The sequence below is a fragment of the Mya arenaria genome, chromosome 6 (genome assembly GCF_026914265.1).
Source record: "Mya arenaria isolate MELC-2E11 chromosome 6, ASM2691426v1".
Taxonomy (NCBI): Eukaryota; Metazoa; Mollusca; class Bivalvia; order Myida; family Myidae; genus Mya; species Mya arenaria.
In genome coordinates, this window is record NC_069127.1 from 23,635,712 (window position 1) to 23,655,952 (window position 20,241).

General features: G+C 33.8%; 1 protein-coding gene across 8 annotated transcripts in view; it reads left to right on the forward strand.

Moving 5' to 3' along the window:
• Positions 1-554: 554 nt before the first annotated feature.
• LOC128238319 (caldesmon-like) overlaps positions 555-20,241 on the forward strand; it is a 48,530-nt gene continuing 28,843 nt past the window's right edge. For 4 of the 8 annotated variants that reach the window (XM_052954115.1, XM_052954117.1, XM_052954116.1 and 1 more), the window contains exons 1-4: positions 2,775-3,253; positions 6,869-7,024; positions 7,988-8,095; positions 17,518-17,598. In XM_052954115.1, the coding sequence (XP_052810075.1) occupies positions 3,026-3,253; positions 6,869-7,024; positions 7,988-8,095; positions 17,518-17,598 (573 nt within the window). In that variant the 5' untranslated portion in view covers positions 2,775-3,025. Of the gene's footprint in view, positions 736-2,774; positions 3,254-6,868; positions 7,025-7,987; positions 8,096-17,517; positions 17,599-18,249; positions 18,337-18,837; positions 18,856-20,241 lie in introns of those variants that run through there. The other 4 variants (XM_052954118.1, XM_052954119.1, XM_052954122.1 and 1 more) reach the window with 4 other exon arrangements.

A 20,241-nucleotide genomic window follows, 5' to 3' on the forward strand; every position in this document is an offset into this window, starting at 1 on the left:
TTGAACCAAAGACGGATGGTGGACCACGCTCTCAACGTGAACAGTGAAAGAGGCAACAGTGACAGCAGTTTAGACTGTTCAAATATCAGTGTGTGTGTGTGTGGGGGGGGGGGGGTACTGCCCGCATTTATAGTCGAGAGGGGTGCATTTTGGGTATATTCTATTCCTTTTTTCTCCTTGATACTGACATAAAAAGTTTACATGGACAATTTAAGGGTGTGGCGCACTCCCCCAGGATCCGCTAGTGAATAAAATGTTTAACTGTTTAACTTAAGTATATTGTTCAAACCTTCTGCACTGCGTGTTATCGAATACCACAAAGCAGACTACTTGAAGATCTTACGATACTGTTCGAAACAAAACAACTTTCTATTTAATATAGCATTTAAAACAATCAATACAAGTTCACCTTACAAGACAACGAAAGCGTGGACAAGAATGGGGCCTTTCATAAATTCTTTGGTACACTTTTTTGTGCGAATACTATTATGAGTAACGCCAATATATGGTATCATTATTAGGCTTATTATAGCTAGTATAGACACATGAAACAAAATAACAATAGCATGTGCAAATCGTTGAACAATTACAGGCATATACATAATATACAATAAAAATTACATAAAAGGACAGTGAAAAATGGTGTACACGGTCAGTCCAGCTTTTTCATTTCGGAGTGAGGAGATCCCATTTAGAATCAGAATAAGCGTGTCAGCGAGGGATCATAAAACGTTTGTAAGTACATGTACTGTTTTTATTTCTACTTTCTTCTTTAAAGATTTCATATATCACGCTGTTCACCTTTTCGCACTGGATCGCTCTGATCGACATGATTTTAGGTCGGTCAAGGCCTTGACGTTAGAGGAGATGTATTTTAGGTCCCCCCACCACCTCCCCCAAAACACTCGGAATCCAAACAAATTATTTTGTTCAACAATGGCCCATTCAATTTTGATAATCTTATTGCAAATACATGGTTATAGATGATCTTAAGAATTGAGTTGTTTTTTGGTTGAATTTTAATAAATGACCCTAACTGTTTCGACCAATGAGTGCGACGACAATAAATTATGAGAGACCAAGCGGCTCTAAAGTGCTAAATCAACAACAGTAAAACACAAAATGTAGCTACAGATGCGGATTCATGGCTTTAGCTGTATATCTATAACTACAGCTGTATTTCCAAATACAGCATACAGCTGTAAATGTTTAGCTGTAGCTGTATCTATACACAGCTGCATCTATAAAGCGAATACAATAACATAAATAACAGTTCTATTTTTAGTTATAGCGGTAAATGCTATAAATATATAATACAACAGTCCGTTGTAAATATACAGCTACAGCTGTATTTTTGACGCCAACGTATAGCTACTGCTGTATTTTATATTCTAACAGCTATAGTATACATATAGAGCTATAAATACACGGCTGCATCTATATTTGTTTGGTCACTTTTCAGGGGATGGTCCAGGAATTGACGTTAGAGGGGGCTTTACTTAAGTGCACAGCCTTTTGACATTCGCCCCAACCTTGAAACTGAACTTAACTAGTTTAAAATGTTGGCAGGGGTGTTTGGATGTTCTTCCTGAAGAACATTTCTTTTAGTCTGAAATGGTGTATTTTGAGGGTATTTGATTTACTTTTTTCACTCCGATAATGACATAAAAAGTAAGCTTTTTAGGGGGATTTTAGGGGGAGCCCGGTGCGCCTCCTCCCTCCCTTCCCTGGACTCCCGCTTTTGCTTTTGGCATATTGTAACGTTTTAGCCATATATGCTTATGATGCTAAGTTAGCATCCATTTATCGTTCATCATGATTTATTGATTCATCATGGGACTGTCTTTGTGTTTTCTGCGGCACCTTTTATGTAGACCTAAAATAAAAGTGTAGTTTTTTCACAGAAAAATCAAGAATCAAGAAAAGTGTGTATATCTATCTACTATATAATCATTCAGATTGTTTAGTACCTACACTTTGTGCCAAATCCGTAATCATAAATATCTAGTCTTACCGACGGTGAACATTTATTGTATTACAGATCATAATCATGCACAAATTAAAAGATATCATGCTGATAATATATTCACGATTAGAAATACAATAAGGGTTGCATATGGATTAACATTATTTGGATATATACAATATGTATTTATTTATTTATGAATTTATTATATTGCAAATTAAAATGGTGTGATCTTTTGCTCTGCTTATTTAATAAAAAAAAGTAAAAACATGCCAAAATTGTGATATGACGTATGCAATCAGATATGTTCTTACTTCTGAAGGTGTTCATGAATCACGATTGTTTTATAATTAATTATTTTATTTCATGTCACAAACTACTATTCAAATGACAGCCATCTAAAAAAGTTAACTACCAATAAATTTATACGTTATCACTTTTTTCTCGCCCATGTCAAATTTAAATAGCTGTAAGTACAGCCGACATGGAAAAGAAAAAAAACTGTGTGTGTTTTTGTTCAAGTATATTTATTAAAGAGACACTTACAGAGAGCCATTAATGATGAAAATAACAAAATCTGCCTAGCAATTGATGAGTAAGAGGAAAAACGACCACGTAGTGTTTATTTAACATTCTAAAAATCTTCGATCAATTCGATCATTAAACTAAACAGTACACGATTATATTTTAGCATGTATTGGAAATATTTAAGAAAGGGAATTAGGTATATCATTATAAATACATTTAAGCGGCTTAGGTGATATTCAATTATTGAAATTTGTGATATTTTCAGTAACCTATTCGTATTTACTTGATCTAATAATACGGTTCGTGTAATGCACCATTGGAATACATAGAACATGTATGGAGTAAGCACAACAGTAACTCAGCACGTGCTTTCAGTCAAGCGTTTGGATGAGTGACATATCCCGGGAAATATGGATGATTCTGTGACAGTTTCTGTTTGGCCTAAAGACTAGTGCAGGAAATTGAAATACAGATTTTTTAAAGTTTTCACTTTGTTTTGAGATGTGTTAAGTTTATGGATCAGTGTTTATAATGTCACGTTATCTTTCACCGCCAGCTGGTCCAACATTTTGTGAAGTGACATACGATTCGGACTGGTTCGAAGACGACAGACGTCTTACACCATACAGATACTCTCTGTTGAGAAATGACACCGACTCAAATTCTGATTCTGTGTCACTTACTTTGCCATCACACACATATTATGAATACTTAAAGTCACTTTATGATTGCCGAACCACCCCATCAAGAGCTCATACAGTAAGTATTGTACACATTTGCCTAGTGTGTTTATCAAGTGGAAGTATTGAACTAAAGGCTTCTCCACCCACTACCCAAATTACTGAAATGATTTATGGGAGTTATGTATAATTTCAACTTCCTTTCTAAGATAAAAAATAAAGAATTGTTTCTATTTCCTCAATTTATTATCAAGTGAAACATATCCCCAACGTACGAATTACCGGTGGTTAGCTATTACTGGTGTAATCTGAAAAACCTGAATATCTAGTTCATGAAGAGCACTTCTGGTAACAGTAAAAGTATATAAGCAAAATTCTTACCTAAAAAAAGATCAAGCCGTGTGCTAGTATTTCCTCGATTTATTATCAGGTGGGAGGTCATAGAAGTCAACAGTAAAAGTGACTCCCATGATGAAAGACACAACTTTTAGAGAATTGCCAAAATTGTATTAATCCAATGAAAAAAGACACTACAAAAATTTGAGCAAAAAAAATCATAACACAGCCAATGAAGTTGTCATGATTAATCTGGACACAAGAGCTGTGAGGGGTTGGGCCCTTTCAAGGTGCTAAAATGGCTATAGTTTGGCTTCCGTTTAAGTATGGCCTGAGCTGAACATTCTGTTTATACTACAATTTACAGTTTGGCAACTATCTTTGAACAGAGTGATAAGTTGTCATGAAATGTAATTCTGCTTAAAACTTGGCATCTGTTTGAGACAACATAGACTATTTGATTATCAAAACTTTTGTACAAAAATATAAGTTTACAAAAGACCAAATAATTCCAAAATTATGAAACGTGGAAAAACGTACTACATTTCAGAGAAAAAATACTTTCCATATTGTAACTTGTAAAGAAATATGTAAATATCATTATACAGTTTTGAATTAGTTTTTTACAACATAAAAATATTATGAAATTTTGAGAAGAATGAACTCTGCTTTGCAAGGGGAAAACAGCCTGATTGCACAAAGAAAAGTCTGTAATGGTAAGAATGCTGGTTGCCATTCTGATACGAAAATTGAATTAAGATTGAAGGAAAACAAAAAAAACGCTTTCCAGTATGGTACTTAAACTTACATTTACGGCACTAACCAATTAATAAATAAATGCTTATTACATTATAAAAAGTCATTATTTTACCATTTCTTTGAGTTTTTGAGAAATCTACATATGTACTTGGAAAATTATAATTATATTAGTACTGCCCTTATATCCAGTGGTCGAAATTAACACAAGCTGGCAAGCCCGGCACTGGTAAAATGTCTTCCGAGCTTGCTCATATTCTGAATTTTATATAGCAATGCTTGTTAAAAAAATTGATGCCAAGCCATAGTATAAGAATTTGGGCTTGTTCATCCAAAAGTCTAATTTCGATGACTGTATATCATGTGGCATTTTGGCTTTAACGTAAATTCTAACTATTAAAATTTAAATGAATAACACATAAAAATGAAATAATTGTTTTGACAGGGTTAAAATAATATGCTGTACTACACATGCAGCTTCCTTAGATATATATATATATATATATACATGTGTGCTTATTAAATATACCGCAAAGTTTGAGTACAGAGGTTAAAATCTGCATGCTAATATCTTAAAAAGACTTCTTGGGCTTGATTCAAGCTGTGGGTGCTATGCATGTGAGTTTTGTTGGTGATCTTAAATGCCAGGTCTCTCCTGCCGGAAACTGTTAAAGACCTCATTCCCGTGTACCATTGTGCATTATTTTATGCCAGAAACCGTTAAAGACCACCATGGCATGTACCATTGTGCATTATTTTATGCCGGACCGTTAAAGACCACCATGGCATGTACCATTGTGCATTATTTTATGCCAGAAACCGTTTAAGACCACCATGGCATGTACCATTGTGCATTATTTTATGCCGGAAACTGTTAAAGACCACCATGGCATGTACCATTGTGCATTATTTTATGACGGAAACCGTTAAAGACCACCATGGCATGTACCATTGTGCATTATTTTATGCCGGAAACCGTTAAAGACCACCATGGCATGTACCATTGTGCATTATTTTATGCCGTAAACCGTTAAAGACCACCATGGCATGTACCATTGTGCATTATTTTATGCCGGAAACCGTTAAAGACTACAATGGCATCTAGCATTGTGCATTATTTCCTGCAGGAAACAGTTTAAGCCCACACTTGCATGTACCATTGTGCTAACGAGTCTGATTAGGATAATATTGTAATTTCTTCTTTTCACAATCATTGTGAAATAAATATGTTAGCACTAAACATTGATTTCTAACAGAACTGTCCTTTGAGCAATGAAATTATCTGTCACTGTCATTGAAATATTTGTCTATAGATTCTTTGCAGTTTAATTAACAATTGATTTTCTATCTAATACTTGTGAAGCGTACTTGTAAAATTACGCTGGTTAATTCCACTGTTATTGCTTTCTGTTAATTATTAATAGTATTAAAAGATATAAGCTTCCTAGCTATTATCATGTGCTATTTTATGACATTTCATCTGTTATAAACCAGTCCTTTATGTCAAGTATTTATCTGCACATGTACAAAAGACTTAAATCTTGCTATATACCAAATTTCCATTTGTATAAGTAATTATCAAGTATATTATTATCAAGCACACAAGGAAAATAATAATCTGCATATTATGTATTTGTGGTTGTTTAAAAGTTTGAATCTGTGGTGTAATATGTATTGTTCTTCTTTGTATTTGTTCCAACAGATTGCTGTTCATGGTATTGTAAAAGTAAATATTAAACTTCCACTTGATATTGATAAATGGAGCCGTACAGATGATTATAGGAGCATTTCTTCATTATGAGATTTCAATTGCTTTGTAAAGAAACATCATACCATGCATTTAGATGTCATTCCGAAAAATTTGTTTAACTTGCTTTAAAATTCATACCACTTAAAATGAATTTAATAGGCTGTATATTTTATTGAATACTTTATCACTTGAGCATTATACTTAGGTTCTACTTGTACATCATAATTGATGTAAGTGTGTGTACAATTGAGAGGGTACATTGAAATTAATACATATTTTTAGTGTTCTTAACAATACAAGCATGAAATCATAAGAGATTATCTGCCTTTTAACATCTCAAAAATATATATTGAAAAAAGGTGATTACAATCATGAACAATCACACTGCTGTAAATCTATAGATTTCCTCTATACATAAGCATTTAGCAGAACTTGTGCAACTGTTTTTATATAATATTCATTTTTACTTAAAATACTAAACAAAAAATTTAGTCGGCGTTAGCTGAGGGGCCTGTTCCAGTAAAGATTTAATTCAGTGGTATTATCTAAGGGTCGTGTTTTTGTTATTTTGGTGTACATTTGTAAAATTTTACCTTTTGCCAGTATCATTGTTGAAAACACAATGAATTAAATGAAAATAATTAACTTGTTAATTTAAGATGATTGACTTTTTGACTAAGATCCTTTATTGTAACGTGTCCCAGGCACAGAAGAGGCATTTTTTCAAGTGGTAACTTCAACATTTGGGGAAGACTGATACATCATTTCAAAGAAATATTCTGATTTGAACAGACACCTTATAATAAAAGGGCTCTGAAATATACTTTCAATAAAAACCCTGATGTGTTGCAGAGTCACCATTGTCCGCCAGGCAGCGAGCAGGGACGGGCTCCAACCTGGCACGCCTTCAACAAGGATGCAGGCTCTGAGGTCAGCAGGCACGGCGTCAAGTCAGAACCCACTCGCCCAAGACCTGCATACCCCTTCCCTAGTTTACACCTAATTCAGGTATGCTGAAGAAACAAAAATTGTATAGATCATGTTACTATACATAAATCATTTTTAAAAAGATTGCAATCTTTAGGCAACCTTGATTGCTTCAAATAAGTTGATACTAATTTATTTGAGCTCTTTTGTGAAGACAGCTTTTAAACCTATAGGAATCATCCATAAGTCTGTTTCCTGTGTAGAAACTCTGCACTGATGTCCTTTTTTTAAAGGCCTGGAGAATGTAACTAGTATGCTCAAAAACACAACCTCTTGAGTCTGAAGTAAGCTTTAAGCCATCCTCTTAGCCCCTAGACCACTTCATTCAATACATTTTCTGTTGATTTGAGTTACTATATACTCTTCAGGCGGGAGATAGGGGTGATGAGATAGTGGAAGAACTGGCGCATGCAGATTGGGGTGAGAAAAACTACTGTGGGTGGACGCCCCCTATTACATTAAATTTCCACTTGTTACTCTGACAGGGAGGAAATAATGGGGATGAGCTACAGGAAAAAGTGGTGTCTTACCATGTTACACTCTTACTTGTTTCTTCAGGGCAGAGATAGCAGAAAACAACTGGCATTAGAACTGGCATAAGCTGCCTGGAGGCCATAAAAAGCTGGTGTGGATCGACGCCCTTATAATTTTCACTTTTCACTTGTCTCGTAGGGCAGGGATAGCAGAAAATAACAGGGGTCATAAAAATCTGAGGTGAATTGACGCCATGAATATATTCACTTTTTACTTGTCTTATTACTTAGGGAGGTGATAGTGGTGATGAGCTAGTAGAGAAACTCGCATATATATATGCTGACTAGAAGCAGGTAAAAACTTACGTAGGTCGAAGTTCGCTTTTCACTTGTCTAATTTAATGTTACTCTTCAGGGAGGAGCTAGAGGAGGAACAGGCGTTTGCTGACAGAGGGCGGGAAAAACTGGTGAAGGTTTATGTCCTCTTTTCACTTGTTTTGTTACCCTTCAGGGAGGAGATAGCGGCGATGAGCTAGAGGAGGAATCGTCGGTCGCTGACAGAGGGCGGGAAAAACTGGTGTGGGTCGATGCTCTGAACAAGTGGGTCCCAGAGAAACAGGTAAAATAGGAAGGGCCATAAATATGAGTCAGAGGCTTGAAAGCAAAACAGTTCTAAGTGACTGTAAGATTCTCATCATTCTTCCCATTAAAAATGATAATAAAAAAAAGCATTTATATTTCTTAATGCAGGATTTAAGAATTTTACGTTTTAATTAAGAATGACATTTGATAACTATGATGATGTGAATTTATTTTTTTTCAATTCTGTTTTTTTAATTGAAATTGTTTCTGGTCATTCTACTTAACACTTTTGTTTGGGTTGAAATGTTTATTTATAATTTGACTGTATTTAATAACCTATTTCGTCAAAATATCCTGTATTATAAAATAAGAAGCTAAGATCACAGTTACATTGTGAAATAAAAGTAAAATAAACTCAGGTGAAAAGTGAACATATGCATGTGCATCAAAGGATTTCGTTGAATGTTTGAAAGATGAACATAATATCCAACCAAAATTGAATAACCATCAGTCATATTGTAACATACTTCAGTTAAAGCTGCACTCTCACAGATTGAACGTTTTGACAACATTTTTATTTTTTGTCTTGGAACGAGCCAATTTTTGTGAAAATCCATGGAAACCAGTTATAAAAGACTACTGACAGATTTTTATATTTAAGTTCAAAAATTGATGTTTTATGCATTTTTTTTCAACCGTTAGCCATAAAACATCAATTTTCGAATGGAAATATGAAAATCTACGGTCTGATTCTTTGTCAGCAATCTAGCTTATATCATTGGTTTACAGATATCTACGCAAAAATTTGCCCTTTCCAAGACAAAAAATAAAAAAGTTGTGAAAATGGTAAATCTGTGAGAGTGCAGCTTTAATAACACGTTTAATCATCTGTCTTTCAAATACATATAAGTAAAAAGAGGTTTATTTATTTGTCAACTTCTATTTTTAATCCTTTTAATCCTGTCCTTTCAGTTTTAGGCTTAAAAGGTCAACATAAAATGTACTTGAATGATTCTTAATTCGTTTTTGGATCTTGGGAACCAACTGTGGCCGAATTAGTCCATGTTATTATTTTGAGTATGTATTGACATAAACTTTACTTTCAAACGTAATGTAATAACAACTTGTGAATAAATACAACATTAGGCAGCCAAGTATTTTGTTAGTGTAATGTCAACAAAAATTTCCGTCATTAAAAAAAGAAACATAACTCCAATTAAATTCTTTAACACTTGTAAACTAAACAACTTTGACTTTCTTTGCAAGTGCAATTGTAGATGGCATTATGTGATGATCTGTGATGATCCGGATTGTTTCACCATTTTGGGAATCACAAGGGCCTGGGGCCTTTCTGATAGGTGAAAATGTGTCATTTTGACTAACATTGCAAATTTCAATATTGCCTAGAAATGAACAAGCTCGCTTTAAAAATAGTTCGAAAATTTAAAAGAATGATTTTTTTGTGTGATTTTCTACACCAAAATGCCAAACGGTTTGGGGAACAATTATTTATCATTTTATGAAACAAAAGCATCCGAAATGGGGCCGAACTTCAGAAAGAAAACACTGGATTATAAGTGCTTACTATTATGTTTGCAAAAGACCTCACCAAACTATTTTTATGTTTGACATACCCCGGTATTCACTGCACCTATTTAAAAAATAATAATAATAATCAACCTTGCCTATTTTTCACCCCAAAAAATAAAAAAAAACTTTCTGGTCATGGCATTTGCATCGTACTCTCAAAATACTGATCCAGTTGAAAAAAATGTATACTCTGTGGGTACAATTGCTTAAAATTTTACCTAGAAGGGTTTAAGTAAAGTTATATTTATTCAGGATTGTTATTTTAAAGAATAACTATGAACGAAAAAATATTTTTCATTCACTTGCCCCTGTTTATATAAGAAATGGATAAAATGAAAAATAAAATTGTTTTAAAACTTAAAGGGACTGTACACCAGATTGGCACAAAAAAAGTTTTTTTGTGTATTGAATCTCAGGACAATTATTTAATTTTATGTTTTACTCTTTGATATCATAATTGTAAAAAAAGCATACCAAAATGTAAAAATGGAGTAGGAGACTCGCTTCAAACCGGTGTGGCCAAAATTGCAGTCCAGTGTTGTCTCCACTGTGCTACGAAGGCTTACTCTAAGCAGGTGGAATATTTAAGCTATATACCTAACATGGTCATATCACATGATAACATCGACTAGCCAATCACCCATAAGGAATGAATTCTACTAGGTAGACATACTTAGTAATCATTTTTAATGGAAACATACGAAATAACTGCGAAAAATAAATGAATTGTAAACTATGTGGTACTTCAGTAAGTAAATTTCAATGCATTGTACACATCGATACCAAGTTTGTATTATTTTTCGACAATTTTCTTTTTTTTCGCTGTTTTATCATACGGAGTACAGCCCCTTTAAGGTCAATATTTAAATATTCTTTTTCATTATTCTGTCAACAGTTATCAGAATTAAAATGACTCAAGAAATGAAGCAAATGTTCATGCTGAAAAAAATATTATTTATAGATTCAGAAGCACCTATAAACATGCATTTCATTATTTTATGTAATTGGTAATATAGAATTTCTTTTATCATTTTGAATTGAAATAAAAAAATCATGTACCCATTTGTCAGACGAGACATTCTAGTTATTATATGATAATATAGTTCATTAACGGTGCATTCATATGGTGCTCTTTCTCCAAAAACTTTATGACCGTGTGAAAAGACGACTGTTTACAAAATTAACATTTAATTTTAAAATTCAACGCTGCGTGCGAACTAGTACATTAAGTTGCCATTTTCTCTGCAAATATTTGATTTAGCTAATAAATGAAAGTAAACTTCAATTGTTAGTGAATTTGAAGTGCAACAAAGGAGAAAAAATGTTTCTAATTTAAAATTCAAACTTCCGATGTTTATTTATTGGTATTTGGTAACCATTTTCTTTGATTTCGTTTGTTTGCTGCTTAGAAATTTTAGACTGGTTCATGGATCTACACTTCAGCGAGGCGAAACAGGAAAAAATGGATTTTTTTCAAAGCAAACATCTATGCTTCATTTTTCTTCATATCCAAGAAGTCCCATGATTTTATATCTTAATTTTTTTGCGACACGTCTCTGTACTTCTTGGGTTCAGTCTATAAAAGTTGTCATGAAGTTTGGTTGCCAATTTTAGCCTCTGTTCTCATCAGTTCTTAGTTGATTAGGCTTTATGCAGACTGTTTTAATGCCTTTTTATATTTCTGCTTGTTATTTGGACATTAATAATTGAGGGTAAAAAGAATATCAGAATATTCATGAGAATATTCTCAAGGAGATTACTTCACTCAAGGTACATAGTCGGCAAAGGAATCTGACAAAATAATCAAATTCAGGGAGCGATTAAACAAAAAAAGTGAGAATTTTCACATGGAGATTACACATAGTATATATCTTGCAAAGGAATGAGTATATCGAAGGTTTCTCCCATCCAATAGTTGCCAGCAATATACGAGACAGGATTGAATGAAACAAAATATTAAGGAATGTATGTGCTTGGTCCAGATTTCTCAACTGCGGTTGAGGGTATACGGAGAATATAAAGGATTCACCGCTGAAGGTTTTGGGCCAATCCAGAAGCTGCCAGAAATATTCGGGACGGGATTGAATGAAACAAAATATATAGGAATACAATTATATATGCTAGGAGATTTCTCAACTTAGGTTCATAGCAAAGAAATAAATGTAGGAAGAATATAAATGATTCATGCTGAAGTTTTTGGACCGATCTAGAAGTTGCAAGAGATACTTGGGACAGGAATGAACAAAACACAAGTTGACGAATACCAGGGTATGTACGCTAGGAGATTACTCAAAGTACATAGTCAGCGAAGGATTATAAGGATTCTCCGCTGAAGGTTTCTTCCATCCAGTAGTTGCCAGGGACAGTTGAGAAAACTTGAAAGTACTGCATGTGGTTTAAGTAACGGCCGGCCTGTCATCCAGGAGAGGAGACTGTCAACGACCGTTTAATAAAGGAGTAGGGTGTTGGGGAATTGTTGGCATTGTTTTCCTATGAGAACGTTAACAGCTTTCATGAAGGAGTTTCTCTACACTGATAACATGTGATTAAATTGAAGGGCATAAATTTTCTATTGTTTTAATTTTGATTATTTATGGAAGAAAAGCTGTGTTTGGAATTGGGGCAGAGATTTTAAGGTGACATTAAGATTGAAAAAAGTTTCATGCAGTACTTTTAAGATGATTTTGTGTTTGCTTGGAACATACAAAGAGGAATCCCTTGGATGACAGTGTTAGGACAATGTTCTTAAATGTCCATGTCAAAAGAAATTTGCATAAATTTTTGTCATTGACAAACATGCTTTTATACGGATCTTTGTTTACTGAGATCTCAAAAAGTCTGGAAAAGAGTGGATTATACCATTGACAGAAGCCAAGGGGTGGAAGAAAATTGGACCATTACTTATTTGATCTATGATTATAAGGATGAATTCATTTCTTTGTAAATATTTTGAAGTGACTGTTAGGTAAGCGATATGTGATGACGTTTTTATATCATTTCTATCCTTAAAGTGAACTGGAATTATTCGCCTGACAAAAAGTGCGGAATAATTTATAGGACAATATAAATTAAGAAGTTAACAAATTGGGTGCTGTTTTTTCAACATATTTATTTTGCTTTCTCGCCATAAATTTGTTGTTATCTCTAATTCTGAATGCAAGGTCGTGAGCAAGTGTATGTAACGTAGCCTATTGAAATAATTTGCCTGATGAATGATAGTAGAAATTGACAGGAACTTTACTTGTAAGTGCATCAAAGATTTACAACTTGACATGATACATATAAGGCTTCGCTGGGGACGTTTTCGTAAATGGACTGAAATGAAAACTCTCGTGTATAGATGGAATGATAATGGACTTTATAATACTGACCAAAAAAATTTCAATAGCTTTTGGCAATGATAATTTCATCAATCTTTTACAAGAGGAAATCTGGAAAGTTAACAATCTGAAATTGAAGAATAGACAGATTGAAAGTGAATCGAAAGGATATATGATGCATTGTAGATAAAGACAAGTTAATCTAGATGCAAACAATGCGGGAAATCTATGTAGTTTTAACATTTGATAAGTGAATATTGCGATCCATGATTGATTGGACATAGAAATGACATAACAATACATTCTATGGTTACTGTTTTGTACTTCCGAATAAACAGAAAGTGATACCAACAGTCGGCTCGAGGATGTAGCTAAGGATTTGTGTATGAACATTTTGCTTCTGAGGCAAGTTTCGTTGAGACGTTCTTTCCGATTTGCTTTGAAATTCGTAGTCAAATGGAACATATACAGTTAGATATGAGATGCATTTGTAACATTTGATTGCGTAACTATTTAATAGTGAGTGATTTAGTAGATTCGAATGCTTTTGATCTTTTAATAAAACCAATTGACAGGGATTTGTTTCTGAAGGGATAGAGCCATAATGTTATCTGTGGGGTAGACAATATAGTCAATGCTGGAATATGACATAAATTATGGTGATCCGTATGGAAACATGGGGTCTAGTCTAAAAAATTCTGATTTATTTTATAGAATGAGAACTAGAAATTCAGAATAGCCCATGTTTGAGATAAGAATTGTTTTTACATTTTGATATTCTAATGGATTCATGATCATAGAAGAATACAAAGAACGCTTGCTTGGTTAGAACAGTGTTTCATCGAACAGTTGAACTTAATGTCTTTGGTTAGCGAGTACATTGTGGATTCCTCTTGCAAAATCTTGTAATTAAATATTGGATAAAAAAAACAGTGAGAAAAACCGTATGGTAACACTGCTATTCTAGTATTGAATAGATGCGCTCAACAATGACAGTGCAAATTGAAGAAAGCAGCTGGCTGCCCAAATTACGTCGCAAAAAGGGCGCACTGGCCTCTAGCATGGGCTGCTCCCAGAAGTCTCCAGTGTCTGTGCCCCGGCGTATGAAGATAACTGACCCACTGTTTAAGCTTACAGGAACCAGGATGGTCGGCCAGTGTGCTGTGGATGAGCACCTTGCCAATGCCATACTTGTGGTAATATGAGGGTGCCTGGTTTGTTTGACTGTTGCTTTAGCGCTAGAGGCTGTTCCTCTTGGAATCTGGAAAATATATGTAGTTCTTTCCTCTGTTTAGATATCCAAAGTGTTAATAGACATGACACGGAACTAACCTGATATAATAGTCATAACAGTAGTTAAACAAATGGAGATATTTTTTAAATTTAATTCAAAGGATGATCCTTGAAAAACAAATGCATGTGGAATTTGATTTAATAAATTCTTTTGCTAAAAAAGGTAGGTAATTATCGAGGGTGGTCATAATCCGATTGAGCGTCATATCAATTTGCTTACGAAACAGACTACACCTTTCGTCAAAATCCAGCTTAAAGAAATTAGTATAGACTATAAACGAATTTGCTAAATTTTACTGTTTTTTTTTTCTTTTTAAATATTAAGTGGTATTAGGCCAGTCTCCTAGTGACATGTAGAAGAATTTGCTGAGTTCAAGAATATTAAAATCACTTAAGAAAGTTCATTTCTGTTTTTCAGTCAAAAATTATTAGTTCATAGGACTTTTTACTTGTATAAAAAAAAAAATATATTGAATATTAGCCAAAAAACCTTGGTGTAAACACTAAGGGCTTATGATTTTGCTTGTTGCGTTCTTGCACTGGGTGGGCGCTATGTAGGTGTATTTATAACAGTCATCTTTCTCACGGACATGTTTATTATATTACCGTTTATGATAAAGCCATGATCCGCCGTAAGTCCATCTTATCCCCAGGGTCTGCTTGATGCTTCTATTCTCAACCTTCTGCAATCTAATTTTGTTTTAAATTGCTTTCACTGAAAAAGATAAATCTTTTTCTCATCATTTATCAATTAAATTGATTTCTTTATTGAAGAAATGCAGTTACCAGCCTTGATGTCTGGATTTCCTGCAAAAAGTGATTCTGTCTTGTTTTGTGTCATTTATTACCATGCTGGGTCTTCAAAACATTTCAATAGGTATTTAATTGGGCCTGTCTCAAATTGGAAAAGTAAAGGCTAATTTGCTGTATGTTCACTATTGTTGTTGTTTTGTCTGATCAGTAATTTAGAGGCCTGATTTGGGAATATTTGTGTTCATTTTTTCTGGCATCCTCCGGTATTGTTCAATGATTTTCTGGAATTGATCAATGAGTTCCCTGTAATTGATCAATGATTTCCTTGAAATTGATCAATGAGTTCTTTGGAATTGATCAATGAATTCTTTCAAATTGATCAATGAGTTGTATGAAATTGAGCAGTGAATTCTCTGGAATTGATCAATGAGTTCCCTGGAATTATTCTCTGGAATTGATCAATGATTTTTCTGAAATTGATCAATAAGTACTCTAACATTGATCAATGACTTCTCTGGAATTGATCAATGAGTTCTCTGGAATTATTCTCAGGAATCGATCAATGATTTCTCTGAAGTTGATCGATGATTTCTCTGGTATTGATCAATGATTTCCCTGAAATTGATCAATGAATTCTCTGAATTTATCAATGAATTCCCTGATTGATCAATGAATTCTCTCGAACGGATTAATTATTGCTCTGAAATGGAACAATAAGTGCTTTGAAATGGATCAATGAATTCTCATGGGATTAATAAGATCTCTTGAATTGATCAATGAGTTACCTGGTATTGATCAAAGAATTATCTGGCATAGATCACTGCAACTGATCATTAAGTTCGCATCATTTTCAATGGTTCCCTATTAATGCAATATGGGACAATAGACAAAATATGGGTTTTCCCTAAGGATTTTTAAATGGGGGCTCTCAGTGGGACCCTTATGGTTGAAAGTTTGCGGTTCTTTAGTGATTTATTGGGTCACATTAAACAGTTCACATTCAATCAAAGAAAGTTTGGGGGGTCACTTTAAAGTACAGTAAGTTGGAACTAGGGGTCCCTTTAAAGATTTCTGCATCAGGGAAATCAGTGCAAAATTGTTACATATTGTGACATTCAATGAGCATTGAAATATAATAAGCACACGCTACTGTTGAATGAAAACATGACACTTTAAGACAGAGAATTAAGACAAATAAGGAAAGTAAAACAAACTGTGAATTTTTTTAAAAGATCGAACTATTATATGAAATGAAAGCATTGGGAGGAAAGACTTTAATAAAGCACATTATAGGCTTAGGGAGGATAATATTGTGGTGATCCCAAGATTACAAAGCAAACATTAATATTTACCAGTTGCAATTTGAAAGCAAATAAAAGAAATGGTAGGTAGCATGTTGGGTACAAGTATTCAATTTTATTTATTATTGAACATGATGATTGAGCGATCATCATCAATCAACCTACAACAATATCGGCCATCACTTTATTATGCAGTTTTGATCTTGACTATTTTAGTTAAAACTTTGGTCATTTATTCGATATCATAGTTGAGTAAAAAATAGCGAAATGTAAATACTAAGTTATGATAGCTTAGTATTGTCTACAGTGACTGCGCATTTTGTATGTGTATTGAAGTTTTGTTGAAATTGATTTGGAAAAAAAATAGGAGAAAATTACTTGACATGCCAATTAAAAGAGAAACCAAAAGTTCAAGAACAGCTTTTTTATCTAAATAATCACTTGTAAAATGAGATTTGTTAGATACTGGTTTTATATCTGATCTATAGATGTCATGATTAAATTTATGGTGAAATAGAATAAAATTTTAAAAAATCACCAGAAACTTTCTGTGATATCGGATAAGGATGTCTCTTGTGAAAGGCTTGGAAAAACAATTAAAAACAAAGGTATGGCTCTGAATCTTATTGTGTTAAGTGCAGACACATTGATAAATGATAAAGTAATCTGTAAACTAAAGGATGTCATTTATAATATATAATGTATCACTAGTAAAGAAAATAAAATTGTGTAAAATAAATATGAATTGGAAAAAAAATATGCAGAAAATTACCAAAAAACACAGAAGTTTAAACACAAAATTAAATTAAAGAAATGCCAAAAAATAAACAATAATGAAGCCTGGGCTGGTTTTCAATATTCAACTTAAGTCAATCTTATCATGGTCATAAATGATTGACATCATTCACTCTATTGGTCAGGTAATAATAACAATTAATCCGATTAGCTACATCGTTCTTAGATCTAATCAAGGCAAATATTGAATACCAAAAGCAAAAGTTCAAATAAATTCAGATACTCTTAAACTTTCTTGAAAAATTAGAACTAAATTGGGTGTAGCTTGAAAATAAAAAAGAAATTGAATTAACAGCGCTTGTCCTTTGATGTATATTTGCTGGTTTCCTCACTTTGGAAAGATAGTCATGAAATTTTGAGTTTGGTCAGGTGAGTTTATGAGCTGTTGTGTTTGTGTGAAATTTCAGCTACATGCGCGGCCCTACATGAGCTTTATAGGCAATGCCCCCGTCATTGACAAACAGTCCGTCTGGAGGTCACACCGAGAGGTACATATTTCTCCTTCTTCTCAAATGGATGAACTAAACAATTATGATAATTATTATAAATATATTATGCAATTATTTACTTATAAGGTGTGAATACACTGTCATATCAAAAATCATTATTGACCGAGGCAATAGACGAGGACAATAATTATTTTGCAGTCAATATGAACTGCATATTTCACACCTAATAAGTAAATAATTGTTTTATTATATGATACTGTATAATGTATTATGATGTCATAAATATAAATAAATGGTTTCAGGTCTGTAAATAGACAGGTCACTATGGCGTTTTTGAAGTAATTTTCCCTGCTGTATTATGACGTCATATGATAAACTGTTTCCGATCTGTTGATAAACTTGTCTATATGGAGTTTTATTCTGTCTACGAGTATTGTTCTTCGTCCAATCATGGACGGTTTATTTATAGATCATGTAATTATAAGTATTATGAGACTATTGTGAAGATTCTTATCTTTCTTAGTTCATTCTGTTATGGAACGCTGGTAGGAATCAATGTAAAGACTGTTGAAAGAAGAAAAACCCTGAGATTATTTTTTACATTTCTTGGATAAAAGAGTCATAAATGTATGTACATGTTCATTAGTTAGTGTTTCTCATGGTAAATGAATGCATTTACGTAAAATGAAGGCGGCAGCTTGGGACTGGCGTGCATATATGTGTCCAGCTCGACAGAAAGCGTGTACAAAAAGGGCTTTCTCTGCAGAGACTTGGGCTGTAAGATGACATGCACTTAACGTACATAAGGGTTGGGAACATGTTTTTAGTACTATTTGCAGGCATATTTGTGTCTGATCCAGCAAAAAACTTGTACAATAAGTGTGTTTTCTTCCTCTGAAATCTTGGCTCTAAGATGTATTGAACCCAATGCAATTTTTTCTTTTTTTATAGCCCACGAATGTTCAGACTGCACAAATAAGTCATTTTCTTTAGCTTTTCAGTGATACGCCACAGGCGTAACAAGGTGATTGTTCATGTTATGCACAAGCTTAAAGACAAACCGCTGCCTTAAAATTTTTGCACTTTTGGCAAGAACTATCTGCAGTGTTGCAGCTGTAGTTTTGCATGCTCACCAAGTCTGTATCGCTGCCTTTACCAGTGTACACTTTTAATGTTATCTTGACCAAATATTGAGCTTTAACCATAAAAAATAGAAAATTAAGGTCATGATTCCAAATAGAACGATTGACATATAGACAAGAGAGTTTACTTTTTCAGTGGTTTCATAGAACTGAAGTAAGTTTTGAATAAAGTATATTTCCCATTAGTAAAAAAAGTTTGGTAATAGCGGCTGTTTTACATATAATTTACTTTTTTTAGCTCACCTGAGCACAAAGTGCTGTTGGTGGGCCATGTGGTAGGTGGGTTGTTTGGCGTCTCGCACCGTCATCCAATCTTTGCCAGATTTGATCAAAATGATTGTATTGTTAATGATTTAATCAAGTTGTAACATGGGATGATCTCTGGTCAGGTCAAATCTTTGAAAAGCCCTGTTTCACAATAGAGGCAGCATTTTATCAAAGGTTTTGGGAGGGGGATATTGTTTTGGCTTTTTCTGTTCGTCCGTCCGTCATACCATCCATCTTTTCAGCATTCTGTCCAACTGGCCCTTTTCTCTGTCCAGAACCATATTTTGGTAGGGATTGGTCAGATAAATATCAAACTTGGTCAGAATGTTCCCCTTGAACAAGTCTCAACCACTTGACAAAGTGGTTAACATGGGTGGAGTCAACAACTAGGTCACATGGTCAAATCTTTGGAACAAACTAGAGGCTTTTTATTTAGTAAACTATTCATCAAACTTAATTGGTCAACTTTTCATCAAACTTAAACAGAAGGTTCCACTTGATGATATTTTGGACAAATTTAAAACATGGTCACATGTTATTGAAAATTAGGTTACTAGGTGAAATCTCATTTATGCCCCCACAAAGTGGCGGCATATAGGGTTGCCCTTGTCCGTACGTACGTCTGTACGTACGTACGTCCCGAAGATTGTTTCCGATCTAATTCTTGAAAACTGTTTGTCCAACCCTCACCAAACTTTAAACACATGTTTGTGACCATAATATCTTGATCAAGTTCGATAGTCATGGAAATCGCTTTAGTCATTTAGGAGTTACGGCCCTTTTTTGCCAAAAATACTTCAAAAATATATGTTTCCACTAATTCTTGAAAAGTATGTGTCCAATCCTCACCAAACTTTACATACATGATTGTGACCATAATATCTTGATCAAGTTCGATAGCCATGGAAATCGCTTTTGTCATTTAGGAGTTACGGCCCTTTATTTGCAAAAAAAGACTTGAGATTATCCTGAATAATCATTATGGCTTATTTTCTGTGACAAAAAATCGAAGTGGGGGCATCCGTGTCCTATGGACACATTTCTAGTTTTGTCTTCAACCATATCATGGTAACCAGGGCTGCTAAAATATGAAATCTCAATCAGTCTGGGCCTGTCGACCCATATTGGTATTGATTGGTCAGATTTTTTTCAAACTGTGGTCAGAATGTTCCCCTTGATGTAATCTTGGTAGAAAAGTGGGTCAAAATCTATGGCCTTAATTTTTTTTTATAATACAATGAATTGGCATATAAGTATTATTCAGCCCAAATGG